The 27,230-nt window shown below is 43.2% G+C and overlaps 2 protein-coding genes across 3 annotated transcripts in view; both read right to left on the bottom strand.

The window, feature by feature from the left end:
* Positions 1–570: 570 nt before the first annotated feature.
* On the bottom strand, positions 571–14,783 carry LOC130115638 (mitochondrial uncoupling protein 2-like). 2 transcript variants are annotated; one of them, XM_056283379.1, is made up of 6 exons: positions 14,653–14,783; positions 14,268–14,475; positions 13,012–13,215; positions 7,962–8,063; positions 7,652–7,832; positions 571–718 (listed from the first exon to the last, which is right to left on the bottom strand). In XM_056283379.1, exons 1-6 carry the CDS (start codon positions 14,776–14,778, stop codon positions 700–702), a joined length of 840 nt encoding a protein of 279 aa, XP_056139354.1. In that variant the 5' UTR covers positions 14,779–14,783; the 3' UTR covers positions 571–699. The 2 variants fall into 2 exon arrangements, with proteins under 2 accessions (XP_056139354.1, XP_056139355.1); XM_056283380.1 differs by lacking the exon at positions 7,962–8,063.
* Positions 14,784–17,235: 2,452 nt separating this feature from the next.
* c2cd3 (C2 domain containing 3 centriole elongation regulator) overlaps positions 17,236–27,230 on the bottom strand; it is a 41,358-nt gene continuing 31,363 nt past the window's right edge. Inside the window, exon 33 of the mRNA XM_056282795.1 lies at positions 17,236–18,070. Within this exon, the coding sequence (XP_056138770.1) occupies positions 17,942–18,070 (129 nt within the window). The 3' untranslated portion in view covers positions 17,236–17,941. The remainder of the gene's footprint in view (positions 18,071–27,230) is intronic.

The following is a 27,230-nucleotide window of genomic DNA, read 5'->3' as shown; positions in this document are numbered from 1 at the left end:
CATCCAAATACAGAGGAAGAGGCGGGTGACTTTGAAGAAAAGGATCTTTCCTGCTAGCAAACAGCTATAGCTGAATGAGCTTGTAAAAGACCTTTGCTAATTGATAATTCAACATCAATAACTAAAATCCAGGTTGATCCATGTTATTTTTTGTTTGACGGTGGAGAAGGTACTAATTTAACAACACAGACAACTTTCTTTCGGAATGGAGCTCTTGGCTTTTGATGTGCTTAAACGCCACTTAACTTACCATGTGTAATCACTGGTGTCAGCAAGTTGAACAAAAATCTTCGGGACTGTGGCTTAAAATTCAGTAGTCTCATTATTAAACATAACACCACATGATCATAACATTAACCACAGAGAAAACCCAACTATTCTACATAATACAGTCTTTGCATTGTAAACTCATCTTCCATCAGAAGATATCTCGTGCAACATGTAGCAGCAGTCAACAAACAATTTATTGGTTACGCGAGCATCAGAATTGGACCGTGGGCCAGTTGAACAAGGTGGCCTGGTCTGATAAATCACATTTTCTTGAACATCATGTGGATGGCCGGGTGCATGTGCATCATTTACCTGGGGAAGAGATGGCACCAGAATGCACAATGGGAAGAAGGGAATCCAGCAGAGGCAGTGCGATGCCCTGGGCAATGTTCTGCTGGGAAACTTTGGGTCCTGGCATTCATGTGGTTGTTACTGTGACATGCACCACCTACCGAAACATTGTTGCAGACTGTTACGGACTAGTCGGGTCTAGGGCTTAAGGGTTAAACATGCAATACTAGTCCTAACCTGGAGTGTGTAGAAAAGATGGAAACTAGGGAAGAAACAAGGACTGATTTCCAAGATGAGAGAAATAGTGGAGGTGGGCTAGCTTACTGAGGTAGCAGGCTAGCAGTTAGCAGGTCCCTCCAACAAGGCCTCGGCCGTATGGGTCTCAGCTTCCGTAAGCGGCAGACACCGTCTTGGTATTTTAGTTCAGTTTAGGTTGATAGCGGATGGATCCTCAAAAATAAAAGAAATCGGTTTTCTTCAAAGTCCTTCAAAGCTGGAATAGTGTGAACCTGTACCGTGTTTTCTAAGTGGCGTATCCTGAGGCGTTTATGCAACCTCCCGCCATTAACTAACTCCAGGAGACGCAAGCGCACCTCACAGTCACGTCGTCTTATAAACCCTCCTTAACCACACCTTCAATCATTTCGCGATGAAAACCAGTCCAAGTAAGTAAGAAAAGAGGGAAAAAAGGCAGCTATAACCCCTATCACTTCTAACATTCCTCCCCCTTACAAAAAACAAAAAAACATATGGTTTCAACCTATTTGTTTTTTTCCTTTTATCCTTTTTATAATTATTTTCTTGTTTCGTAAAACAACAACAACAAGACTGTACAATAGAATCTAATCCGTTTTTGTTTTTTTTACTCCACTGATTCAAGTGCATTACTATCAACAATGCATTCCCAAACTTTTCAAAAATACCCAAACCATATATTCATCCCCTTGACAGGGTGTTTGCAATAACATTTTCTCTGCCTGGCAAATGCTCTACTGTCAGGTTATATGGTTGTAAAATTAAACTCCAACGCAACTCTCTCTGACTGGATGTTTTGAACTTTGACAGGAACGTCAGTGGGTTGTGATCAGTGAGGACTACCAGATCAGCTCCAGAGCTAGAGACGTACACCTAAAAGTATTGGACTGCTCGGACAAGAGCCAGGGCCTCATTCTCAATGGTGGAATATAGCCTCTGATGGCGATTCAGTTTCTTAGAGAAATATGCAACAGGCCTGTCTAATCCTGACCCATCAGTCTATAGCAGCACCGCCCCCACTCCAACATCACAAGCATCCACTGCAAGCTTGAATGGGACAGAGAAGTCTGGAGCAACCAGCACTGGTTCACTAGCTAGAATAGCTTTAACCATTTCCAGCGCTGTCTGACAATTCGCTGACCAGCTAAACTCAACTCCCTTCTTTAACAGGTTTGTGAGTGGTGTCACAGCTGCGAAGTTGGGAACAAACCACCTCTCAAAGCCACACATGCCCAAAAGATGCATTAGCTGGCGTTTTGTTTTCGGAACAGGCAGATCTAAAATGGCTTGCACTTTGGAAGTCCTTGGTCTCACTGAACCTTGACCCACCTGGTGCCCCAAATATGTGACTTGCCCCTTTCCAATCTTGCCCACAACCTGACAAGCACGACAGCTACGACAGTATGAAACCATGTCTTTATGCATTTTGGGCCAGCAGAAATGTCTACTGAGATTCTCTTGATGTTTTACGGACACCTAAATGACCTGCTAAAGATACTTCATGGGCTAAACACACGACTTCCTTCCTGAAACTCTCAGGCAACACAATCTGAGTCATATCGGTCCACGGTTCATCTGCAGGATGATCACGAGGCTGCCATTTCCTCAACAAGACTCCACCTTGAAGAAAGAAACCTTCAGCCACAGCCTTAATGTCCTCAGCATTATCAGCCGTCTGTTTTAATCGAGCTACTGAAGGCTATTTTCCTTGCTCTGATATAAGGGCTTCCCGGGAAAACTGGGAGCAGGGGGACACCTCAGCTAGTCTAGCAAAAAAAGTATCTGCCAAACCACCAGACAGTTCACCCTGCTCACTGGAATTTCCCTTTTCAGCAGCCAGAGCCTGAGCATGTCACCACACATGCCGTAGATAGGGATGGGTACCGATATTTGGTACTTTTTCGGTCGGTACTACCGAGTACCTATTCAAATAAAGTGCAACGGTACCTAATTTCGGTAATTGTGTAATAAAAGATTTTTAAAAAAAACAACGATCGGGTATTATTTTGAAAATTGACCGGATGCTTTCACACACAGATTAGCGATGGCGTCTCGCAAGCGGTCTCAAGTATGGCTACACTTTACTCAAATCGACCAAGACAAAGCTCGATGCAATATATGTCACCAAGCATGCAAGGCTGGCCATGGCAATACCTCGAACCTGAGGAAACACTCGGTGAAGCACAGAATTTATTTACATGCTGAAGAGTGTTCCTACATCTTTGATAAAGCTACAGAAGCTAACGTTAGCACTAACGTTGTTACGGCTCGCCCACCCCGCGCCGGCAGCCAATCAGCTCGTCAGGGCTGGGCTTAAGTTTGCTGGTCTCCCAGCGCCCGTTGCCAGTTCGTGCCGCAACCGTCTCGGTGAGGCGGCTACTCTTCCCTCCATGTGTATTCTCTCCGAGTTTATCTCAGCCCGTGGATTTACCGTTTTCTGTTTGTTGGGACTACCCGCGAAGCGGATTACTGGGCTCTTTTCGTTGCCGTGTGGGTTTTTCTCGGTGGACCTTAAAAGGGACATTTCGGTTCATTTTGGGTTTCCTGCTTCCTAGTTGCTCCTTGTCCTTCTGTGTTGACCTTTGTATGAACTATTAATAAAGTACGCCAGTTTTTGGCGAACTCTACCTCTGCCTGGTGTCGCGCGCTTGGGATCTCCCACAAACCCTAACAGTACGAACTGGCCATGACGACCCCAGCCGGCACAGAGAGCGTACTGACCAGTCCGGTTCGAGCAGCTCTCATCGAACAGGTCCAACTGACCAACTCCCACACCCGGCAAGTAGAAGCGGCCTCTGTCGCTGTGAGGGATCTCCAGACTCGGGTCCAGCCCCTCCAGGTCTCTGTGGATAACCTAACGGGCCAGCAGGCGGCGTTGGCGAGCCAACAAGCAGAGATCCTGCGGCAGTAAATGTGTTAAATTAAGACATTTTGACTTTTCTTTTTTTTTTACTAATGAAATTACAAAAAAGAAAAAGTACCGAAAAAAGGTACCGTTGCGTACCGGTACCGAATTCCAAGTACCGGTACCGTATCGGTTCAAATGTGAACGGTACCCATCCCTAGCCGTAGAAACCTCCGGATGTTCTTTCTCCAAAGCCATAGTCTCAGGGACCTCACAAGGTGTCTCACAACTGGTGTCACACAAACCTGAGTACCAGCCAAATCATTGCCAAACACAAAGGCAACTCCTTCAATCGGCAAGGAAGGAACGATACCCACCACTACTGGTCAATTTACAATGTTAGATGCAAGAAATACTTTGTGCAGAGGGGCACCAACAAAACCACCTCCTACCCCCTTCACTGGGGTAGAAGCTTTTAAATAGGTGGCGGGCGGTAAGTCTATGACACCCTGAACCATTAAGGACTGTGTGGCACCTGTGTCCCTCAAAATTGATATAGGGACCATTTCGCCATCAGGTGCACCAGAAACTGCCCCTTTTGACACAAAACCTTCAAACCCCTTCACTATTGGGCAAGAAGGCAGGTTCAAACTGTCCACTCCACAGGAACCGATGTGAGTCTGGGAGCTAATCAGTCCTACAATTTTCCCATTTCAATTTTTCCTTTTGAGACTGGGACAGCTGTACTTTAGGCCAGGTTTTCTGCAATAATGGCAGATGACATCTTTTTGGAAAAAATAAGGCTTCTCATATCTTTTCCCTGGCCCTGGAGACTGAACAGAGATGGAAGTAGATTCTGTCATGACAGCCTCTTCTCACCAGGTCTGTCAGTTGCAGTCTGCCTCCTATCCTGTCTGCCAAACTTTCCTTTCCATGGCATTTCTCTGTGAGTTAAGAATCTGCTGCCATAGCAGCTTTCCTTAACTCAGTAACACCCATCTCATTTAGATGCATCTCCATACGCCAGGGTAAACTACTTTTGAACTGCTCTACCAGCATAAGTTGCTGCAACTCTTGAAAGGTGTGAATGTTAGGCTTGCTAACCACCGGTCAAACACAACCTCTTGTTGCCTAGCCAACTCAAGGAAAGTTTCACTTGATTTTCGCTGCAGAGAAGACCTGAACTTCTATCAGTAGGCTTCTGGCACCACCTCATAGGCTGCCAAAACCACCTTTATCACAGTATCATAATCTCTGCTGTCAGAAGCATCCAATGCAGCATAAGTTTCCTGGGCTCTGCCCTCAAGCACACTCTGGACAAGCAATGTCCACCTATTCTCAGGCCATCCTAGTTCTTTGGCAATTTTCTCAAAAGCATCAAAGAAAGAGCCCACATCAACACGATTAAATTTTGGCATGAGTCTCAAACAGCTGGAAACATCAAAACAAGCTTCACACTTATGTTGTAAGTCAATGTTGTTAACTTTAATCATCTCTTGCTCTAATGTCAACTTTGCTAACTCAAGCTGAAACAGCCCCCCCCACTCTGCTCTTTCATGTACGTGGATCTTTTAGGTGTAACACTGAAATCAGGATCTCCACAATCTCTGACTGGAGTGACGTCTACCTCACAATATTGAGCTACTGCAAGCAAATCTTCCTTTTTAAGCTTACGCAACTCCTTGCACCTGAAATCACTCCCACAAAACTCCTCTACATTAAACGTTGTCATGGTCGTCGTTATCAAATTCTCTCAAAAAGTTAGGCTAACCAAAAGAGAAAAGACTCTCACAAAATTACCTCTAAGGTAACTATTACCAAATAGCATTGCCGACAAAACATATAACCTGCAACAAAAGGCAGCTCATAAATCGAATTATTACCTGAAATTGATATGAACAGACCACAGAGCGCCCACGTTACTCGAAGACCGAAAACTGATACACTGCAGTACACATCAGTAAAACACCTGCCACCAATAGCCAAGCAGATATCAGCTAACAAGCCAAACCAACCTGTTATCAACATGTAGACCTATATTCCCATTTTTAACCTCAACACACACACGATAAATGCATTCATTAACTTCCCTTCTAGCTAGCTTAGTTTTACATACATACGAAACCATCTGTTTTAAGTGAGAAGTTAGCATCATGCAGCTATTCTGCACGTAGCTGTATGTCTGTGGCCTTCTTCTAAACCTAGCAACATACGGCTTTTCCCGAGCTGAATCCAACCCAATTGTGCCTCTTCTCACAAACAGAATGCTTGGATGTAACTCGCTAACCGACAAGGCCTCGGCAGTGTAGGTCTCAGCGTCCGTAAGCGGCGGACACTGTCTTGGTATTTTAGTTCAGTTTAGGTTGACGGTGGATGGATCCTCAAAAATAAAAGAAAATAGGTTTTCTTCAAAGTCCGTCAAAGCTGGAATGGTGTGAACCTGTACCGCGTTTTCAAAGTGACATATCCTGAGGTGTTTATGCAACCTCCCGCCATTAACTAACTCCAGGAGAGACACGCGCACCTCACAGTGACGTCCTCTTATAAACCCTGCTTAACCACACCTCCAATCATTTCTCAATGAAAACCAGTCCAAGTAAGAAAAGAAGAGGGAAAAAGGCAGCTATAACCACCGTCACTTCTAACAAGACCAAGTACACAACGTCATGGCAATGGTTTTCACTAATATTCAAAGGAAGGTCAATTAGTCTAGAATTGTAATCCTTCTTTGGACACCTTACCTTCAGTAATTGAGATTTGAAGTTTTGTATTTGTATTATTTGTAAAGCGCTTTGAGTGGCTAGTGCAGCTAGAAAAGTGCTACATAAAATGCAACTTGATTGACTGATTGGTCCAACAACTAATTTAGCCCTTAAGGAAAGTGCCACAGTGACACACACAGGTCAGCAGAGGAATTACATCTCTGAGGGAAAGTCAAGATCCAGTTCAGTGGCATCCTTCATTGTCTCAAGATAGTCACCAAGTGCCTCTGCTAAGGATGAACAAATGCTCGTCATATTTGGGTAGTCATACCTTTGTCCATCCAAGTGCTAAACTGACATGGATCGGCTAGGCAGTCTATTAGCGAGACTCTTGGGACTGCCAAGCTTGCATTACACCTCTCTTGATCTGCTCATAGGTGACAAACATCACTATATTCCAGGAACCAAGCCGAAGGAAAGAGGGCAAGAATCTAAGGGGAAGAATCGGAGGGGGGGGGCAGTCAATCTCATCTTGTGAATCTTCATTATGCTACGTTCTGACCAAAGGCGGCGAGAGAGTTGGTGCCGCTTTGTTCGCCAGAGTTTGGCCGCCAGCTCCGCCAGGTGTGTTCGAACAGAACGCGAATTCGCTGTGTTGATGTCACAACAAGCAGTCTAGTTACACCAACGCTGCTAGCAAGTTTGCTAGACCGCACACAACAAATACCACACACGAGCAGTTTGAGTTTACTTGTGATCATCATGGATGAGCGACAGAGATCAGTTGCGGTGGCTCTGCTTTATATCAACTTGCGCCGCCGAAACCGGCGTCAGCGTTCGGTTTGGGTTCATAGCATAAACCGGAGACGTGCCCAGCTTGGCGAATTTCACCGGAATTCTGGGTAGGGGGCGTGTATTCTTTCCCAACATGAAGGCGGGTTCTAACCCTACTTGAAGGTGATTGGCTATCGCCTGGCGAAATCTTCGCCCGAGTTGGACATTTTTGAACTCCCGCGAAGGCGTGTTCGTCGCTCGATTCGCCCAATTCGCGCCGCCCGTAATTTCTCCGCGAATTATTCCGCCCATTCGCCTCCTCCCATTGACTTTGCATGCATTCGCGCCGCCCAAACAATTCGCGCCGCCTTTGGTCTGAACGTAGCATTAGACTTCCAGGAAGCCATTCTGTCCATTAATCCCTTCCATTAATGTTGGGTGGTACACATTTCAAAATGCTTTTTATAAAATACTACTATTTGTATTCATTGCTCTTGACTGTCATGGTACATACCCCTTATAGAAGGCGGTGGGTCCCTCTTTAATCAGCATGGTTATGGCACAGTTAATAGCACTGCTATACTGCCCGGGTACTGAGTTCATGAACCTGGTCTTCACCACATCCACTGGAGACGCCACTATAGTGGTACAGAAACCAGCCCCAAAGGCTGCAGTGAAGTGACAGGGCATATTGTCTGTTGAAACACAAAACATCTGAATTAAACATAGAGAACCAGACATGTTAAAATGAATTACCATGAGCTGAAACACAATATCTCTAATATTAAGCATTCAGTGGTGTCTAAGAAGTCGTCACCACTTGCCTGACATGAGGTTGTATTTGAGGATGAGCTCTTTCATTAAGTCGTAGGTCACCAGTTCTGAGCAGTTCACTATTGCGTTACGGGTAATGTTCGGCAGACAGCCTGAACAGTGAAAGAAAATCATTAACATTGTTAATTTCATACTATTCCTCATCCTGCTATATAAAATAGTCTTTTTAGTCTTTGTTTTAAATAAACTTGACTGACAAAATTGAATATTTGAGCCAATGTACACACTGATCTGTTTATCCTGAATCCTTGAGTCTATGGACGTGTCCGTAATGCACTTAAAACACACACACACACTACTGCTGTCACATTATATTCGAATATCGAATTTAGTTTCGAATTTGCATAAAAACACGAGATTCGAACGTAAATGGGGAAATTCGAATTGAATAAATAAATAAATAAATTGATTGTACTTTAAAATTATTAATTAATCAATGTCAAAAATGCCGAAAGTAGGCTACGGCAAGAATTCCAGCTCTAATTACCCGTAAGTCCATTACCCATAAGTCCATGGAGCGGAAACGTAGGCCTAGGCTGCAGCCAGAAACGAGAAAATGGAGGAATTTGGTGCTGCCGACAACGAGCCCGATGATCAGCATACCAGAAAGATCGTCACTCCAGAGAATCTTAGGAGTGCGATTTGGAAACACTTTGGTTTTTGGACTGTAAATGGAAAGACTGAAAACAAGGACAAGGTAATATGCAAACTATGTGAGCGTGAACTAGCATACCATAGTTCCACGACCAACCTACATGCAGTTCCATCATCCGGCCGAATACAAAGAACTGCAGGACCCTGCTGGTGCGTCTGCTCTGCTAAACAACCCAGGCTGACAACGTTTTTCTCACCTTCGGCTGCTCTGTCCTCTACACGAAAAGAGGCGATCACTTCACAACTCACCAAATTCATATGTAAAGACATGCGGCCAATAAGCATCGTGGAAGGTGGAGGCTTTAAAGATTTTCTCCGTGAAATTGAGCCACGTTACACTATCCCAGCAGAACCACAATAACTAAAAACATTGTGAAACTCTACGATACTACTTGTGAAAATGTACGCCAGATACTAAGCGATAAGGAAATTGCACTCACTACAGATGGGTGGACGTCTGTAGCCACAGACTCTTATGTTACAGTTACAACACACGTAATGTCGGAGGCATGGGAACTGAACGATTTTGTCCTACAAACGAAAGACTTGAGAAGTAGCCACACTGCAGAAAATGTGGCGGAGTGCATTTCTGGCACACTGAGGGATTTTCACATTCCCCGTGAATCGGTGATCGCAGTCACAACAGACAATGCACATAACTATGTGAATGCTGTGGAGAGGTACACTACCGTTCAAAAGTTTGGGATCACCCAAACAATTTTGTGTTTTCCATGAAAAGTCACACTTATTCACCACCATATGTTGTGAAATGAATAGAAAATAGAGTCAAGACATTGACAAGGTTAGAAATAAGATTTTTTTTACATCAAACTTTGCTTTCGTCAAAGAATCCTCCATTTGCAGCAATTACAGCATTGCAGACCTTTGGCATTCTAGCTGTTAATTTGTTGAGGTAATCTGGAGAAATTGCACCCCACGCTTCCAGAAGCAGCTCCCACAAGTTGGATTGGTTGGATGGGCACTTCTTGCGTACCATACGGTCAAGCTGCTCCCACAACAGCTCAATGGGGTTCAGATCTGGTGACTGCGCTGGCCACTCCATTACCGATAGAATACCAGCTGCCTGCTTCTGCTCTAAATAGTTCTTGCACAATTTGGAGGTGTGTTTAGGGTCATTGTCCTGTTGTAGGATGAAATTGGCTCCAATCAAGCGCTGTCCACTGGGTATGGCATGGCGTTGCAAAATGGAGTGATAGCCTTCCTTATTCAGAATCCCTTTTACCCTGTACAAATCTCCCACCTTACCAGCACCAAAGCAACCCCAGACCATCACATTACCTCCACCATGCTTAACAGATGGCGTCAGGCATTCTTCCAGCATCTTTTCATTTTTTCTGCGTCTCACAAACGTTCTTCTTTGTGATCCAAACACCTCAAACTTGGATTCATCCGTCCACAACACTTTTTTCCAGTCTTCCTCTGTCCAATGTCTGTGTTCTTTTGCCCATCTTAATCTTTTTCTTTTATTGGTCAGTCTCAGATATGGCTTTTTCTTTGCCACTCTGCCCTGAAGCCCAGAATCCCGCAGCCGCCTCTTCACTGTAGATGTTGACACTGGTGTTTTGCGGGTACTATTTAATGAAGATGCCAGTTGGGGACCTGTGAGGCGTCTGTTTCTCAAACTAGAGACTCTAATGTACTTATCTTCTTGCTCAGTTGTGCAACGCGGCCTCCCACTTCTTTTTCTACTCTGGTTAGAGCCTGTTTGTGCTGTTCTCTGAAGGGAGTAGTACACACCGGTGTAGGAAATCTTCAATTTCTTAGCAATTTCTCGCATGGAATAGCCTTCATTTCTAAGAACAAGAATAGACTGTCGAGTTTCAGATGAAAGTTCTCTTTTTCTGGCCATTTTGAGCGTTTAATTGACCCCACAAATGTGATGCTCCAGAAACTCAATCTGCTCAAAGGAAGGTCAGTTTTGTAGCTTCTGTAACGAGCTAAACTGTTTTCAGATGTGTGAACATGATTGCACAAGGGTTTTCTAATCATCAATTAGCCTTCTGAGCCAATGAGCAAACACATTGTACAATTAGAACACTGGAGTGATAGTTGCTTGAAATGGGCCTCTATACACCTATGTAGATATTGCACCAAAAACCAGACATTTGCAGCTAGAATAGTCATTTACCACATTAGCAATGTATAGAGTGTATTTCTTTAAAGTTAAGACTAGTTTAAAGTTATCTTCATTGAAAAGTACAGTGCTTTTCCTTCAAAAATATGGACATTTCAATGTGATCCCAAACTTTTGAACGGTAGTGTACCTCGATACCGTTAACATACCTTGCATGGCACATACAATCAATCTAGCTGTACGTAAAGGGCCAGACGTCAGAGCCATAGACACGACACTTAGCAGGCTAAAGAAAGCAGCCGCACATTTCGGCAGGTCACCTACCGACAGCTACCTATTGGAGGATAAACAGCCTTTGCTGGGCTTGAAAACTGATAAATTAATTAACGATTGCATCACGCGATGGAATAGTACATATGAAATGATCTGCAGGGCATCGGAACAACAGGCAGCTGTTGCAGCTGTAATATTTGAGAAAAAATGGTCAAATCTCGAACTAACCACAACTGAATGGTCCATGGTCGAACAGATGCGTGAAATACTTAGACCGTTCAAGATTGCGACTGAGGCTTTGTCAACTAACAAATATCCCACAGCTTCAGCTGTATTGCCTTTACAGCATGTACTACTGTGTCAACTTGGCTCACCCATTCCTAATGCAATGCCCAGTGTAAGAGCCATTCTGGTGGTTCTGTATGTGGTATCTTAGTTCACCACTAGGTGGTAGTATTGTGTGGGTGTGGCTTCCTGGGGTGATTGCACTCCTCACTACAAAAGCATAGGTGTGTTTGTTACCTGGTGGTTGGGTGACGGGGAGCTGACACGGTTTTTACCGCTAAGCTGGGACAAAGCACTTCTTCACACTTTTTGGTTACAGTCATGGCTTAGTTTTTTGTTCAACAATAACCTGGATTCCTGCATCGCTACAACAAACCCATCATCTTTCAACTTGGAACAATAATCTGGACAACAGCAGCGCGTCATAACCCAAGGTATCTCCCGCACCCACCCGAGCTCCTAATGTTTGTTTGAATTCGGAGCTACACCCAGCTTGAGGAAAATGACCGCAAAGATCGACACAGATTTGAGGAAGCGTTATGACAAAAATAACGAAGCAACATTCATGTTATTGAATAAAGCAGCATACCTGGATCCCCGCTTTCATAGTTTAATGCATTTATCAGAGGAACAGAAGGACCAAGTGCACGCAAACATTAAAGAAGAAATGGCCGTGAGATTTGAAAGTGGGACAGATGAGCATTCGTTAAGCTCAGACACTCACGCACGAAAAACGGCCCTGACGGCAATGGGCGATCTGTTTGGAGAAACATACAAGGGAAGGGGCGAGACGAGAGACGACCAAGAAAATGTACTGCACCAAGAGATGTGGTCCTGCCGAAGAGAGACAACGATGCCAGCAGACAGCAATCCTCTTCTATGGTGGAAGACGCTGGGTAGCGCAAAATATCCCCACCTGGCGCAGCTTGCAAGAAAGTAGCTGAGTGTTCCCGGGACATCAGTGCGTTCTGAGCGAGTCTTTTCCACAGCTGGGAATATTGTTAACAAAAAGCGCTTTGCTCTTGACACTGAACACGTTAACCAGTTGATATTCCTGGTGAATAATTTGTAGCCTCCCAGTCCAGTTAGGCCTATGTGTAGGCTATGTATAATCGCATTTACAAAGGCCACATAACCCACTATTTTTTATTTTATTATTACTATTATTATTTATTTTAGTTATTTAGTTTGGTGGGCTTGCCTAGGCTACTTATAGGCCACGTTCTGTCAGTAGCTTACGTTACATTGCCATGGCAGCGCTGAATGCAGCCCAATTGCCGTGAGGATTATTGACATTAATATTACTTGTTTGAGAAGCATACTCTGTGGTAATTGTTTTTGAAAATATGGCAACATTTGACTTCATAATTTGCATTAAACTTCACTAATTATTTCGACCGAAATATGTTGTGTCTGCTTGTCCCCTCTTGTGGATACAAATGGTAAAACGCATGATCAAAATAATTACTGGTCAATAAATTACAGGTTATTTTTAGTCTTGCCATTTTAAAGACCGTTTTTTACGTGGAAATTCGAGTCCAAATTCGAATATCGGTACAATTCTGCCACGAATATCGAATATGCTTTTTTCTTAAAGGGACACCCCTAACACACACACACACAAAAACATGCATTTTCTGCCTTATTTAAGCTTAAAATTAGGAGATACACACAACAAAATGATCAAAAATTAAGTGTTAAGTTCAGGATATTTGTTTTCCATACAACTTCACCTTTCCAGAGCCCTTGAATGCCTTCATCCCTGGCAATGGTTCTGTAAGCATCGAAAGTGCCCTTGTATCTCTTCACTGAGCCCCCATCAGGTTGTCGGACTTGAGCTTGAAATCTCACCTTCACCACATCTGTGGGCTGAGCGAAGGCCACCGCCATTGCCCCAGTGGTGCAGCCTGCCATCAACTGACTCCCAATTCCAGCGCCTGTAACAAAAATGACATTTACACAAACTATATGAGGAACATATTCTCTGGTGCCACAAGCTAATACAGAGCACTAAAAAGTTTGACAGGAATACATACAAAAGTACTAATTACAAATACAATAATCAGGTAGTAATAAGTACCGGGCCAGTGGAATGGATAATTTCATCTTTTCATTGTAAACTTCTTAAGGATATATTTCTTATAAAATGCCATCTTTGAAGTGAAAGCGCAGGCTTATACTGTGGACTTTGCTGATAAATCCAATGACTGGAGGGTAAATTAAAAGGCTTTTGTATTATTCTGAGAAGTAGAAAAACAATTTACAAGGTAAGATGACATCATGAGCTAGAATCAGACCAACAACCCCCTCCAACTTTGGGGCTCTCCAGCATATGTGACTGGCTCAAACCCATTTTTCCAACGATGTACATGTCCTAGACGCTTGCAGGTTTTAGCTGCCGAGTGTGTACGAAAGGTGGTGGTGGTGCTGGAGGCTCATGCTTCTGGCTTCAAGTGTCAATTTCAGTAGGGATCTACCCTCTGCCTTACATCCCAGAGGAGGCTTTGTGGAAAACATGCACCCAGTTATTTTGACTCTCTGCCAGTTTTAGACCATGCCAGCAAGACCCTCTGTTTGATTTGTTTTAATTCTTCTCTTTTATCTTTCCTTCAACTCACATGGTGTCTGTCAGTCCCTGATTTTCAGGTAAAGCTAAATACTGGAAACAGCAGGAACAAAATAACATAAATAACATAAATGCCTTGCATTTGCATGCATAGTATGATAAGCTCATTTATAATGGTTAACACATAGTGCTGTTGATCAGCATACAACCAGTCCCGCACAGAAATTATCAGAGCACTGTGATAAGAAAGACAGAATAGTTTGGTTTTATGCAGACATCTGGTTTGAATACGAAAACTTGTGTTACTTAATAAATACATTTACAATGTGATTTCAGTAACCCACTTCAATAGGAAGAACAAATCTCACTTTGTGACTCCTCGACCGACTATAGTGAGTACAAGTAAACATTTAGGGGGCTTACTTTCTGATCCTTTGGTGTAGAGCTGCTTCATTGAATCATAAAGGCCAATACGGACTGAAGCAAAACTCATCTGCCTGTGGAGCCCCGCCACCAAACCATTGTACAGGCTACTTGGTCCTTCTGTTTTTACCATGGTGTTGATGGTGCCAAACACACCCTTATACTTCACCTTCTGGCCCTCAATAGAGGACTTTGATTCCCCTTGGATCTAAAACAAACACAGGTGTGACATCTCATGTGAAACAAATGCACGATTGTGACACTATATTAAGTGTGACAATGTCATGCTTATGTAATGCTGTAGATATTAACCAGAAGAAAAGGAATAATAGTAGTAAAAAAAAAGGAAAAAGAAAAAAGGAAACAACTAGTGATGCATCCTCACCTGGAGTCTGACTTTGGCTGTGTCCAGAGGGAAAGTCACCAGGTCAGCAACACAGGCAGCAGTTCCTGCTCCGAAGAACTTGACAATGGCTGTGGGGGCCAAGTCGGAAGTCTTCACAACAACCATGATTGATTTTTGTATGATGGAAAGAAGAAAAAACACAAAAAACCAGCGACTGAAGAAATCCTGGCTATCTTAAATCTTCCGTCCCTCCAGGAGTTGAATTGCTGGATTTTAAGTCAAGCAAGCAGGCTCTGATGGTGACTTCTTCGATTCGAGAGGGATTCTAATGACAAGAGAAACCTGTTGGAATCCGTTTATAAACAACATCAGTCCATTTCCCTCAACACTTAGACGTCATGTTCCAGTTTTAGGTATTGAGTAATTTGCATTTTGAACGCAAATTCCTCTGGTTTTGCTGCGGGCCATAAAAATGCTCCACATCCACATAACACTGGGAAAAAACCAAACGTATACCTTGAAAATGAAGAGTAAAGTTAAGTTTGAGAAAATTCAAGGAGGCTATTTGATCCAGTGATTTAGATGAAGCGGTCCTGTAAAATCTGGCGACGACAGGACGACGCACGTCAGCTCCGTCATGAGTGCTGTCCGGCAGCTGTCAGCGGGAAGTTTTTATGTGGCGGATACATGGGCGTGACACATGTGAGTGGCGAGATGATCGAGACGACACTATTTTGAGGTAATATAGGCTCATGATAAGTAATGGTAATTCTAAGTAATTATTTCATATAACAACTGACTTTATTCACTTTTAATTTCTCTATGGGATGCCTAAGAAGCGATAGATATTTTTACCTCGGAGCCAACATGAATATTCATATTAAGTTCACAGCCAATCCGGAAGTAAACACGTGTGTCACCACATAACATTAGTCAGCCCTGCAAAATTGTTTCATACAGTCCACGCTGCAGAGGTTTTCCAAGTGTGAGGCCCGCCTCCACTGGGGGGCGCCAAAGAATTTCAGGGAAAGCGCGGGGGGAAAAGTAGGGAAATACAAGAAAATGTCTGAACTCCGCAGAAAGTATGACGATATATATATTCCATCCATTATCCAGACCGTTTATCCTGCTCTCAGGGTCGCGGGGATGCTGGAGCCTATCCCAGCAGTCTTTTGAGCGGCAGGCTGGGACACCCTGGATAGGCCGCCATGCCATCGTTAGGGCCGACACGCATATTCACACTCACGGCCGATTTACGATATATATTTAAAGTTGAAATTTTCTTGGATACAGACTCAGTGCTCCCATTAAGGTATAAACATCTATGTAGACTATCCGTAGTAGAAAAGACTGAATAATGTGTATTTTAACCAGAGCGCATTTTAAACTTTACTTAAGGCCGGGTAACGCCCTTACGCCGCTCACCAAATGGACGCGATGCGAACATCGGATTGTTTCAATCAATCAAATCTTACTTTATTCAGACACATAGGTCCATATTAAAAAACAATTTAAAAAAATAAAAATACAACACAACACAAGTTTTTAACCAGTGAAGATGACCTGACCTGCTCCGTGGACAACCACCAGGCGGGTGACGTACTTCTGAAAAAAATCGCTCAACTCTTGCGAAGTTTTACGCACTTGCTCCGCCCCCACCCATTTTCATTGGTCAAAATCGACGCTGACGTCCTTACGTTTCCGTTTCCCCTCAAGTCAGCCGTAACGCCGGCCATTAATTAAAGAAATTATGAATGAGGAAATGATTAAAATTTATAAAAAATTACGCGAGTTATGAATGAATAATTTAGACACTTGCTCATTTGCAGAGAGAGAAGTCAAAAGCGGCGCCAAAAAAATCTCATCCTCTCCTCGCGCTGCGACACCGCCCTCCGTCCGCTAGAGTTCGCTCGCTCGCGGTATAGACGAGGTATCACGTGTAGTGTCGAAAGCAGCATTGCGAGCCAATGGGTTGCGCACATGTTATCCGTTCTGTTTTGTTGCAAGGAGACGGATGTGTTCAAAAAAATTTATATTTTACTTCAGAAACATATGTATTGGAATAGAATACACTTTATTTCGTCATTTGTACATACACATACAACGAAGTTCACTCTGCGTTTAACGCATCCTAGCTGTGTAGCTACAAGCAGTGGGCAGCCGTCGTGCAGCATCTGGGGACCAACTGGTTATTTCTTCCTATTGCCTTGGTCAGGGGCACAGATAGGAGTATCAACCCTAACGTCAACCCTTTTTGATGGTGGGAGGAAACCGAAGTGCCCAGAGGAAACCCACGCAGACACGGGGAGAACATGCAAACTCCACACAGAAAGGACCTGGGACAGCCTGGGGTTCAAACCCAGGGCCTTCTTGCTGTGAGGCAACAGTGCTAACTACTGGGCCATCGTGCTGTCCACCTATACTACTAATATATACTAATTTTTAACCACTTTTATAGGTTTTTATTAAAATGTGGGAGATTGTATTAGGACTGAGTGTTCAAAATAAACATTTCACCTTTATTTAAAAAAACAAAACAAAAACATTATGCCTTTCATGAAAATGGGGGAGTCCCTGGTGATTTCATGTTCTCTGAAGGGAGGCGTACTGTCTTACACTTTGGAAACCCCTGGTCTATGGTATCACATCAGCATTGGTTTTCTAAAAAAAAAAAAAAATTGTGTTGCAGACCTCCGTTGGTGCATCAACACTTTGTCACCATCTGCATCCTCAACAGAACATGCACTGGATACGAGAGTAATAACAGTTATGTAGGACAAAACGATATCATCAAAAAGAGTGACTGACAAGCTGACGTTAACAAACTGTTGGTTACAAAACAAACAACCCATGCCTTAAAGACATTATGCACTCAAGTGTTTTAAAAAGTGACTGCACAACATGTTTGACTGTCTCCAGCACAATGAGCTTTATTTCACATTTCACAGATTCTCAATAAGATAATCATATTCTGTCCCCACTGACTGAAAATCTCAGTAGGCTGTCCCACCGTTCAACTCCCCTGAATTATTCTCTTATTGTACAAGCTGCCACACAGATGTCACTTAATCATGTAGTTGATCAAGTCACTCAGTGACAAACACTGTGCAACACCGGCATATCCCTGACAGAGATCAGGCATTCTTTCTGAAAAATATGCAAAAAAGGCATCTATTATTGTAAATACATAGGAAAAATGTATTTATAAAAAATACAGGTTACACTTAATTTACACGATCTTTTCATAACTTGTAGCTGCTGAGAGGTAAACCATGATGACTTTACTGCCTGTCGGTTTACAGCAAAACAACAAAGGAAAGAGTGTTTATTAAAGATCCTTGTTAAAATGAGCAGCAAATATTTTTGCTATTCTTGCAGTTTCTTCTTTTCTCATAGATCCTACTGGGATGTTGGGCCTCAGTCGGGGAGCTCGCTGATGAGGAGCGGAGCTAGGTCCCTAGAAAAAGACAAACAAAATGACAATCAAAATATTTACATTTCATCCAGATTATTCCAAAAAGGATCTCCATAGCATAGCAACACAGTGAAGAGGATTTCAAATTGCAAGGGAGGAAATACAGTTGTCCTACTTAACCTTTTCATAAGTGATTAAAGAAAACCTCCTTGAATGTTTAATTAAATATTCTTGAACAAACATGTGGCTGTATAAAGGGAATTTAACCAAGGTGGGATGAATGACGTTAGTCATTTTAATTTAGCTAAGTAAGTTTGTCTTTGAAGAATACTGATCACAACAACACTAGAAGCAACTGTAGGCCTTCAGTAAATACAATGTAAGTTTGTTTTACAAAAAACACGTTTAAACTGGTTCTTCAAAATATCATTCAAACTCTGTTCTAATTATGTTCAAACCTCCACCTTCTTTCAGCATGCCCTACACTTTTATCTCCACACATCTCCTGAAATTGGATCCTGCTGTACCAGAGTGACACAGATGTGCCTTTCCCCGTCTACAGCTGACTGGGCATACTCGGTCAATTCAGACAGTTGTCTGTTTTGATGCACATATTTTGGGCCACTTGGGAGAAAAATAGAAATAGTATTATTAACTGTTATTCATGGGCCACATCCTAATTATTATAACATATTAGCATTAAATATGTTATATATTATTATCATAATTAGTTTATTCTCTGTTGATCCCCTAAGTAATCGCCCCCTCCTCAATAGGAAGGTCAGGTCAGGTACACAACAGTGCCCCTTGAACCAGTAGGGGGTTCAATGCCTTGCTCAAGGACACTTAGACTGAACCCTTGTGACACTTGAACTAAGGTATTCCAGTTAAAGGATAATTTTCCTACCCACTCTGCCCACCTGCTGCCACCAAAACCCTCAACTATCAACTATATTTTTTCAGCTATATACACTCCTAAATAAAAATGGAGCGTGGTTTTTATGTGCTCCAGTGCGGAACCTGCAGAAATACCAACAACCTGAGCCCCCTGTGTTAAGTCTGAAGTTAATACTCCAGGCTCTAGGAATTATTTACTTCATGAGATGAAAATGCCACCTCAGGCCTTTTAAAATACATCACAGTGATCTCTGTAAATAGAACATGAGAAGTCTGGACCAGGGGGGTGATAAAGGATTAAGAATAAATGCTCCTAAAATCTAAGATAATTAAGTTGATTTATAAACAGAATTCTTTTCCCAAAGCTAGAAGCCACTGAAATCAAGCTTATGTTTTGTAACTGTCCACATTAGCTTCATTATGTTGCAATATGAACAGATATAAACAGATATAAACAATAGAATGTACACAGAATCTTCTAATAACACCCTGGATAGTACAACAGTGTCTTTGCCTAATTCACTGCCAACAAAGATGCCGCAAAAAGATCAGAATGAAATTACAGACTGAAGAACAAGGAACAGACTTTTTCTTGTTTATAAATGTATAGCCAACTGCCCAGGACCAGCGCACCAAGATGAGGATTCAATGGAAAAGTTTCCCTTTGACATTTATGACAACAGCACAGATCAGAACCCATTACGCAAGTCAGGTTCTATAATAGATACTGGGCTTCAACATGTTCACACTGTGTGAATAACTGAATTCAAGTTGGTACACAGTGTTACCATTCCTGACTTGAAGCTGTTCAGCATGAGTCAAGTGACGTGCAATGGCTCAAAGTGACCTAGTACTAATGCTCGCCTTTTGTGTGGCGTGACATAAGTATTGGCTCCTATTTCAACTGATGGCAAATTCCACTCAGACCATTTGCCATTGAAGTCATTAAAAGCTGTATGAGATTCCCACATAAGTAAGTGATCCATTTAAAGGCCTTCGACTGAAACTTTAAAAACCCGTTTATGCTCACTTTAAGGACACTTATTCTTAGAAACAAGATCCTGTTATGAAGTTAGGAATTGGATGAGCGAGAGAGAGAGAGAGAGAGAGAGAGAGAGAGAGTGTGAGAGAGAGAGAGGTTGATTTTACAAAGCCCTTTATTAAGCACTACAATAGGTATACAGACAAAAGGACATCAACTACGTAAGTGAAAGTGAAAACATAAGTCAACAATACAACCAGGACTTCCCCTCATTATATCAATTAGAAAGAGAAGACCAGATTTTCATCATCTCCCACTGAGCACAATACTACAGCCCATTTAAGGCTGAAAGCCTCCAGATTGTCTACTATTTTGTAGTAGGAATGCTCCACCCTGCCACGATCCTTCAGCAGCCCTTTAGCCCTTAAGAACCTGCACAGGGTCCACACAACCCACCGCTTGGGCCCGGTTCTTATGGCTCAGCTAGATGGTTAATTTGACAGTAGCTGATATGAAGTTTATAAGTGTGTGCGTACCTTTCTTCCTGGCTAGGTAGACAAACATCTGAAAAGAAAAAGCCTCCCCCAAGCCCAAAATCCAACCTCTTAACAACTCAATCACATCTACCAAACCTAGGACACTGGACAAATAAATGTGTTAGGAGTTTCACACTGTGAACGAAACAGACACGCCTCCTTGTGATCAGGATCCAGGTGAGCTCTGTGTCTGTTCGTGCTATCGCACCGTGCACAATCCTCTACTCAAGGTCAGCTGACTGTTTTTCAATCAGTAGCTTATACATGGACTGTCAGCAGCCTTTTGGGGAAGAGCCTGGGCCAAAAAACTCAGTCAACCTCAACGCTTTCATGGCCTGCAGAGACCAAAAGTGCCTCACCTTCACACACAGGATGTAAGTTGCCTTTTTCCCCAGGTCCTCAAACTTATCCAGCCATGGGGTCATGAAAGAAAGGAGGTGGTCCCCCCCCCCCCCCATATGAGGAGACAGTCAACTGTGGAAAGCTATATTCCACATCCTCCTCCCACTGGCCAGCTAGCTCATGGTTCTCCATCATAAATGTCCTCAGGTACTCTGGAAGCAATGCACACACCTCCTCAATAATATGATTCAACAACCTGGGTCTGATGTTGGTGCACTGTTGCAGGGTCCCAGCGGGTGTCAGCAGATGTCCAAGCTTCACACATCCTTCATAAAAGATCTTATGCTGGCTGAGGATAGGGTCAGGGCCTGAATAAAGCTGTTGTAAAACAATGGCTCCTCAAACAGCCATGGACCAGCAGTAGCAGCAGGCTCCCTGGTGGCCTACAGGACCTTACATGCATCCAGGACAGAGGCGTAAAAAGGTGACAGACCTGTCAGATCTGCCTCCTCCAGCCTTGGCAGAAACAGTTGCTTACAGTAGCTCAGATGACCAGCTGTCTTGGTTGTGTCTAGCCACTACACAGCACAGTGGTACAGCAGTCTCTGCGTAGTCTTCGGCCTAAAGGCCATCACCTGAGAGGTAATGTCCACAAGACCCTGTCCTCTTTCTTTCACTGGCAAGTACAAGGCAAGGGCTCGGATCCAGTGCTGCCCTGACCTGAAAAAGTCCATTATGGCCCGCTGAATGTCTTCAATCAGGCCTCTTGGTGGAGGTAGGATAATCAGTCTGTGCCACAGCGTTGAGGCAACCAAGTTATTGGCAACCAACACTCGACCCCTATATGAATGCTGGGGTAACAACCATTTCCATTTAGACAACTTGGCGCACATTTTCTCAATCACACCCTCCCAATTCAGCCTCTGATAACCCTGTGCCCAAAAATACCCCCCCAACTCCTTCATCCCTCTTCTCCAGCACTGAGGAACTGCAGGAAGACAGGGTGGTGCCCTCTCTTGCCACTGTCCTACCTGTAAGGCCTCACTCTTTGCCCAGTTTACTTTTGCTGACGACACCTTCTGATACAACCCCAGACTGTCCTCTAGTGCCTCCATGTCCCCCTGATCCCTGACAAACACACTTAAATCATCTGCGTAAACAGAAACTATCAAAGGTAGGTTGTGTTGTGTCCCTGACAGCGAAAGCCTGCTGAGATGGCTTGTCAGCCTGCACAGTAGTGGTTCAATAGTAAGACTGTAAAGCTGCCCTGAGATGGGACAACCCTGCTTTATTCCCCCTCTGCACAGGGATTGGCTAGCTCACCCCCCTCCCCCAACCTTCATCAAACACTCAGTACCACTGTACAATAACCCCACCTCTGATAGAAAATGGTCACTAAAACCAAAGCCTTAAGTACTGAAAACAAATAGACATGGACCACCCTGCCAAATACTTTTTCTTGATCTAAGGCAAGAATACCAATGTCAAGATAACAAAGTTTACATAGCTCAATCACATCTTGAAAAAGAAAAAAACTGTCCATTATTCTTCTGCCCTGTACACAGTATGTTTGGTTCATATGAAAATGTATATCCAGATAGTCTCTTAGTCTTTTTGACAGTTAGGGATGGTACCAAAACCTGGTATTAAATGGGCACTGGTGCTAAATTATTAAACACCATAGTATTGATAAACCCCAACATTAACGGTTCTGCTATAGGTATTGGACAAACTAAGAAAATAAATTTCCTATTTATTTAGGCTACATAAATGTCATCTTGCACCTTTTATCTCACTAACTCTGTTTCTAATTTGCAGTAAGATTAAGACACTTGTCTATAATGCATTTGTGCTATTCCCAATCCAGAAGAGAGATCTCTCTCTCAGAGCCTGTCGTATGTGCGAGCTGAGGGGTGGGCCAGCTCTCTGGTTCTCTCTCTCTCACAGACGCACGCACGCGCGCGCGCGCGCGCGCGCGCACACACACACACACACACACACACACACACACACACACACACACACACACACACACACACAGAGCCTGCTCTAAGTGACAATGGCGGAGAGAGAACTAAATGGTCAAAAGTCTGGTTATACTTCCCCGTCAATGTTGACAACGCTTGTTATCACAATGCAACAAGTCTTTTGCATGTAAGGGTGGAAACACAAGTAATATTTTGAAACATCTAGCTAAAGTGCATCAAACTGATGAGTACTGTTAAAGTGAAATGCCAATATGGCCTAACTTTTTGCCCAGGAGAAATGATCAAATCTACAGTAATGAGATGGTGATCAGTGAGGCCAACTGGAGTAATGGAGCTACAAACTAGACTGGATGTAACTGACTTTGAAATGTAGAACCTATCTAGCCTGGCTGCATTCACCCTATTATTGCTCACCCTGACCCATGTGTACTGTCTAGCAGTGGGGTGTTTCAACCTCCATGCATCTAGCAAATCTGAGTAACCTTTCTGACTAAGCTACCAGATGACAGAATGTGTAGTTCCTAACTTGTCCTGTCCATGGTGAACTCAGTAGGGCAGTTCTAATCCCCACCTATAATCAGCTGCTCCTGATCATGCTTCTGCAGCTCATCCCTCAAAACACTGAGAAAGGCTAATCTGCCAGCTCCCTGAATTGGGGCATAGACATTAACCAAACAGAAAAGGCACCCTTCAATTTCTACCCTAACAATCAGACACACCCCTTAACTAACTCCACAGATAATAAAATCCTTGGATTAGTTCTTTTAGTTAGCAACACTGCTACCCCCCCCCCCGGAGTTGGTGCCATGTCTGAGTGTATACGACCCCTCCCACCACCGCCCCCAATCTATCTCATTAGTTTGATCACTATGAGTTTCCTGCAGAAAAAACACATCTATCTTTTTGTGCTTCACAGCCTCAGCCAATAAAGCCCTCTTACATCTGTCCGTCCCACCATTAATGTTAAGAGATCCAACCCTGAGCCCCTGCATAAGATGAGTAGAACAGAGAAAAAGACAGAGACAGACAAAGATCAGCATGGAACAGAAAAAGAATAAAGAACGCTGTGATGCATGATCATAATTCATTTCACAAGTTTTTTCCTTCTAACAGTTTTCCCCTTTGCTGCCTTCTCAAGGCTGTGACGTGGTTAAGGCGAAAACGTTTTTTCTCATGAAGCAGCTCAAAACCAACCAGCTCCTGCAGATAACCAACAGACCTGATGAACTTCTCTGTATTGTTAAAATAATTTACTTGTACTGACTTCCAAAAAGTTTCATCCAAAAAAACATTTTTTTCCTCCAGAGAATACAAATCTGTGCAGCGGTATGTTTCACCAAGAGACACTATCAGACTCTGAATTGTAATCCACATCCTCAGCCTCACCTCTTACCTGGCTACTGGGAATCTCCTCTACACTCTCAGTATTCCCTTCCGTAGGCCTACCTTCACCCTTCACACTCTGTCCCTCACCACTGAACACATACTCAGTCCCGAACTGCTGGATGCAGCCACCTGTCCAGCTACAAGTGTTTCTGCAAGCTCTGCTCCCAGCTCCAAGGCCATAGGCTGAGAGCCTATTTCCTCATCTAAAACCGATGGAGCAGGCTGATCCTCTGACTGACTCTGTTCTCAGCACCTTGCCTCGGAGACAATATCAGGGGGCGGGATGTTAGCATCTCTGGTGTCTGCCTCCACGTGCTGTCTATGAGGACACACAAAGCGCTTACGATAGACATCGCCACACTCAAAACATTTCAACTGCCCCGAACTAGCATACACCATGTACAAGCCATTACAGTGTGTAATTATGAAGGAAACCCCCAAGCTCTGCGTCACAGAGTCCAAAAACATAAACATCTCTCTCCTGAGTGACTGAACATGTTTCAGCTTCAGAGCTTTACATCCAAGACTGACAGTTTTGAAAGCATTGACGAATATGCCAAACCTCTGCAGCTCATTTTCCAACAGCTCGTTTGAGTTAAATGGCAGAAAACCCGATACTGTGATTCTGGTAGAGGGAACAGACAATGGCGAAACAGCACTATGGACAGAGGTGCACATAACTGGTGCGCATGCGTGGTCAAAATAAATTATGCGCAGCAGATAACACAAAAAGAGGCGCTTTTGCGTACCAAAATTTTTGGGACACAATTACTTACTGAAACAACAGGATTTTCTCCATATATCAAATGTAAGAAAGTCATTATAACAAATGGGTCAATTTTAATAATCAGTTGTTAATCGTGCAACTTTTAGCCTTCGTTCTTAATTAAGTGAATTCGGTTTTTTTCCAAGTTAGCAAGGTCAACTTTTAAACCTTGAGCTCCAGCAAATATTTAGCTTATGTTACAACTAGCTTAACATTAAATTTTTTCTCTGGTTTTAGGATTTTCATCCATTCATCAAAATGTCCAAGATGCAAGCTACATTAAGTAATTACTTTGGTGTTGCACCACCTCCAAAGAAATGCCAGACTGAACCTGTACATAAAAAATGTGTATTTGCAGAAAAGTGGCTGCAGGAAGTAGCTTGGCTCCAAACAGATGATGACTGCAGAGATGTGGTGCAAAATATGCCGTGAAACTCCCAATCTTGCAGATAAAAGCAGCTCCTTTTATATAGGCACAAAACATTTCAGTCACCCAGCTTTTGCACAGCATGAGAAGAGTAAGCAGCACATGAACATAGTGCAAACTATTGATAACAGGTGCAGCCAGGATCAGAAATCCACTCATCTTCTTGTCACGTGGCAGGAGTAACTGAATGAAGAACAGCGTCAAGCACTGTGTAATATTTTTCTGTTGGCCTTTCACAAACCAAAACATGCACGCCCAACACGTTCATATGAGGATATTGCACTTTTCACGAGGCTTGGAGTTAATGTCAGGAGTGCATATCATTCACGAGAAGGGGGTACCCGCAACATGCAGAGTATTGCACAGACAATCAGTTTAAAATTGAGTGAAAAACTGAAGGCAGCTCAATTTTGGGGCATGCTCTTTGACGGATCAGAAGACCTAACTAACACAAGTGGAGCAGAAAATTGTGTACATTGTGTCTGTGTCTAGCTACGGAGAGTTTACCACAGATTTCCTTGGATTAATTAATTTGGGTGTGAACCGAGCGGCACAGGACATAGTGAACAGACTAGATCAGCTCTTCCATACTTGTGGTTTAGGGGATCAGTGGAAGACGAGGTTGGTCTCGGTGTGTACAGACGGCGTAGCAGTCAACATTGGAGTTTACAATGGGGTCATTCCAAAATTGAGTCAGATGGTGGTGATCGGGGATTCTCTTGTGCATATTCGGTGTACTGCCCACACCCTCGAGAACTGCACAGTCAGCTGATCGTATTGTACCATACTGTGAGACATTTAATCTCTCCGTTGTCAAGTTTTTATTTAGAACAAGGTGGAGCAAAAAGAACAGAATAGTTAAAGAAGATATGTGATGAGAATGGTATTGCCTTTGTGAAACTAGTTAAGTTTCACAACATCAGATGGTCTGCACAGTGGCAAGAGACTGTTGAAAATATGGAGGCTATTACCTGCCATTCAAATTCAAGTGGCTACAAATGATGACAGTGACCTAAAACATATCTGCACTGAGCGTTGTCAGTGTTTTCTAGCCAACATGCTTGACACTGAAAACATTTTACAATTCACCTTCCTCAGGTTCCAGCAAGATAAATTGACTATTGGTGAATGCAAAGATGAGCTCATGGTAGCTGCTGGACAGCTGACCCTATTGCTTGAAAGTGAAGGCAAGTACAGGAAAGGGACCATTTCAAATGCTGATGGTCGCATGGACAAGGATGATGTATTGAGAGGTCTAATTCATGAGTTTGAAAGCAGATATGAATCCCTTAAGTCATGATTAATTCTTAATATTTGATCCTTCAACTTGACCTCAAGAAATGCAAGACCTCCACTTTTGGCAACACAACACTTACTAACATCCTCCAGACATATGAGGCCAGCTTGTCTGTTGACAGAGACTCCACTATAAGATAATGGATGCGTTTAAAGCAAGCAGGAAAATGTTTGACAGCCTCCTCTGTGTATGACTTGGCAAACACAGTGAGGATAAGTAATCAAGATAGTTACTCCAACATTCATAAAGTCCTTCTGTTGTCCCTTACACTGCCCATTGAGCAGTGCTGCATGTGAGAGGGGATTTTCACATCTCAATATAATAAAAAGCAAGTACAGATCCTGCCTGTCAGATTCTCGCTTCTCATTCCTGATGCACATCCACTTGTCTAAGATGACAACAGACTTTTGACCCAATGCCAGCTGTTGACTTACGGATGCAAACAGCTAATCGCAGACTCAACCAGGTAGAAAGAAGTAGGCCTACATCTTCATCTGCCATGTTTGAAAGAGATGAAGACAGTGAGGAGAGTAGTCAGGAGGGTAGTGATGACGAGAGCTTGTAGGATAACCGTGCCGTGT

The sequence above is a fragment of the Lampris incognitus genome, chromosome 7, assembly GCF_029633865.1.
Source record: "Lampris incognitus isolate fLamInc1 chromosome 7, fLamInc1.hap2, whole genome shotgun sequence".
Lineage (NCBI taxonomy): Eukaryota > Metazoa > Chordata > Actinopteri > Lampriformes > Lampridae > Lampris > Lampris incognitus.
This window is presented reverse-complemented; position numbering and strand designations above follow the sequence as displayed.

What these genes read in the sequence shown, in the direction of transcription:
- LOC130115638 (XM_056283379.1), bottom strand. Translation starts at nt 14,778, where the DNA reads ATGGTTGTTGTGAAGACTTCCGACTTGGCCCCCACAGCCATTGTCAAG. An exon ending in CAGCCAAAGTCAGACTCCAG is followed by an intron (nt 14,476 to 14,652) that starts GTGAGGATGCAT and finishes TGTTTGTTTTAG; the next exon opens with ATCCAAGGGGAATCAAAGTC. An exon ending in CAAATACAACCTCATGTCAG is followed by an intron (nt 7,833 to 7,961) that starts GCAAGTGGTGAC and finishes GTGTTTCAACAG; the next exon opens with ACAATATGCCCTGTCACTTC.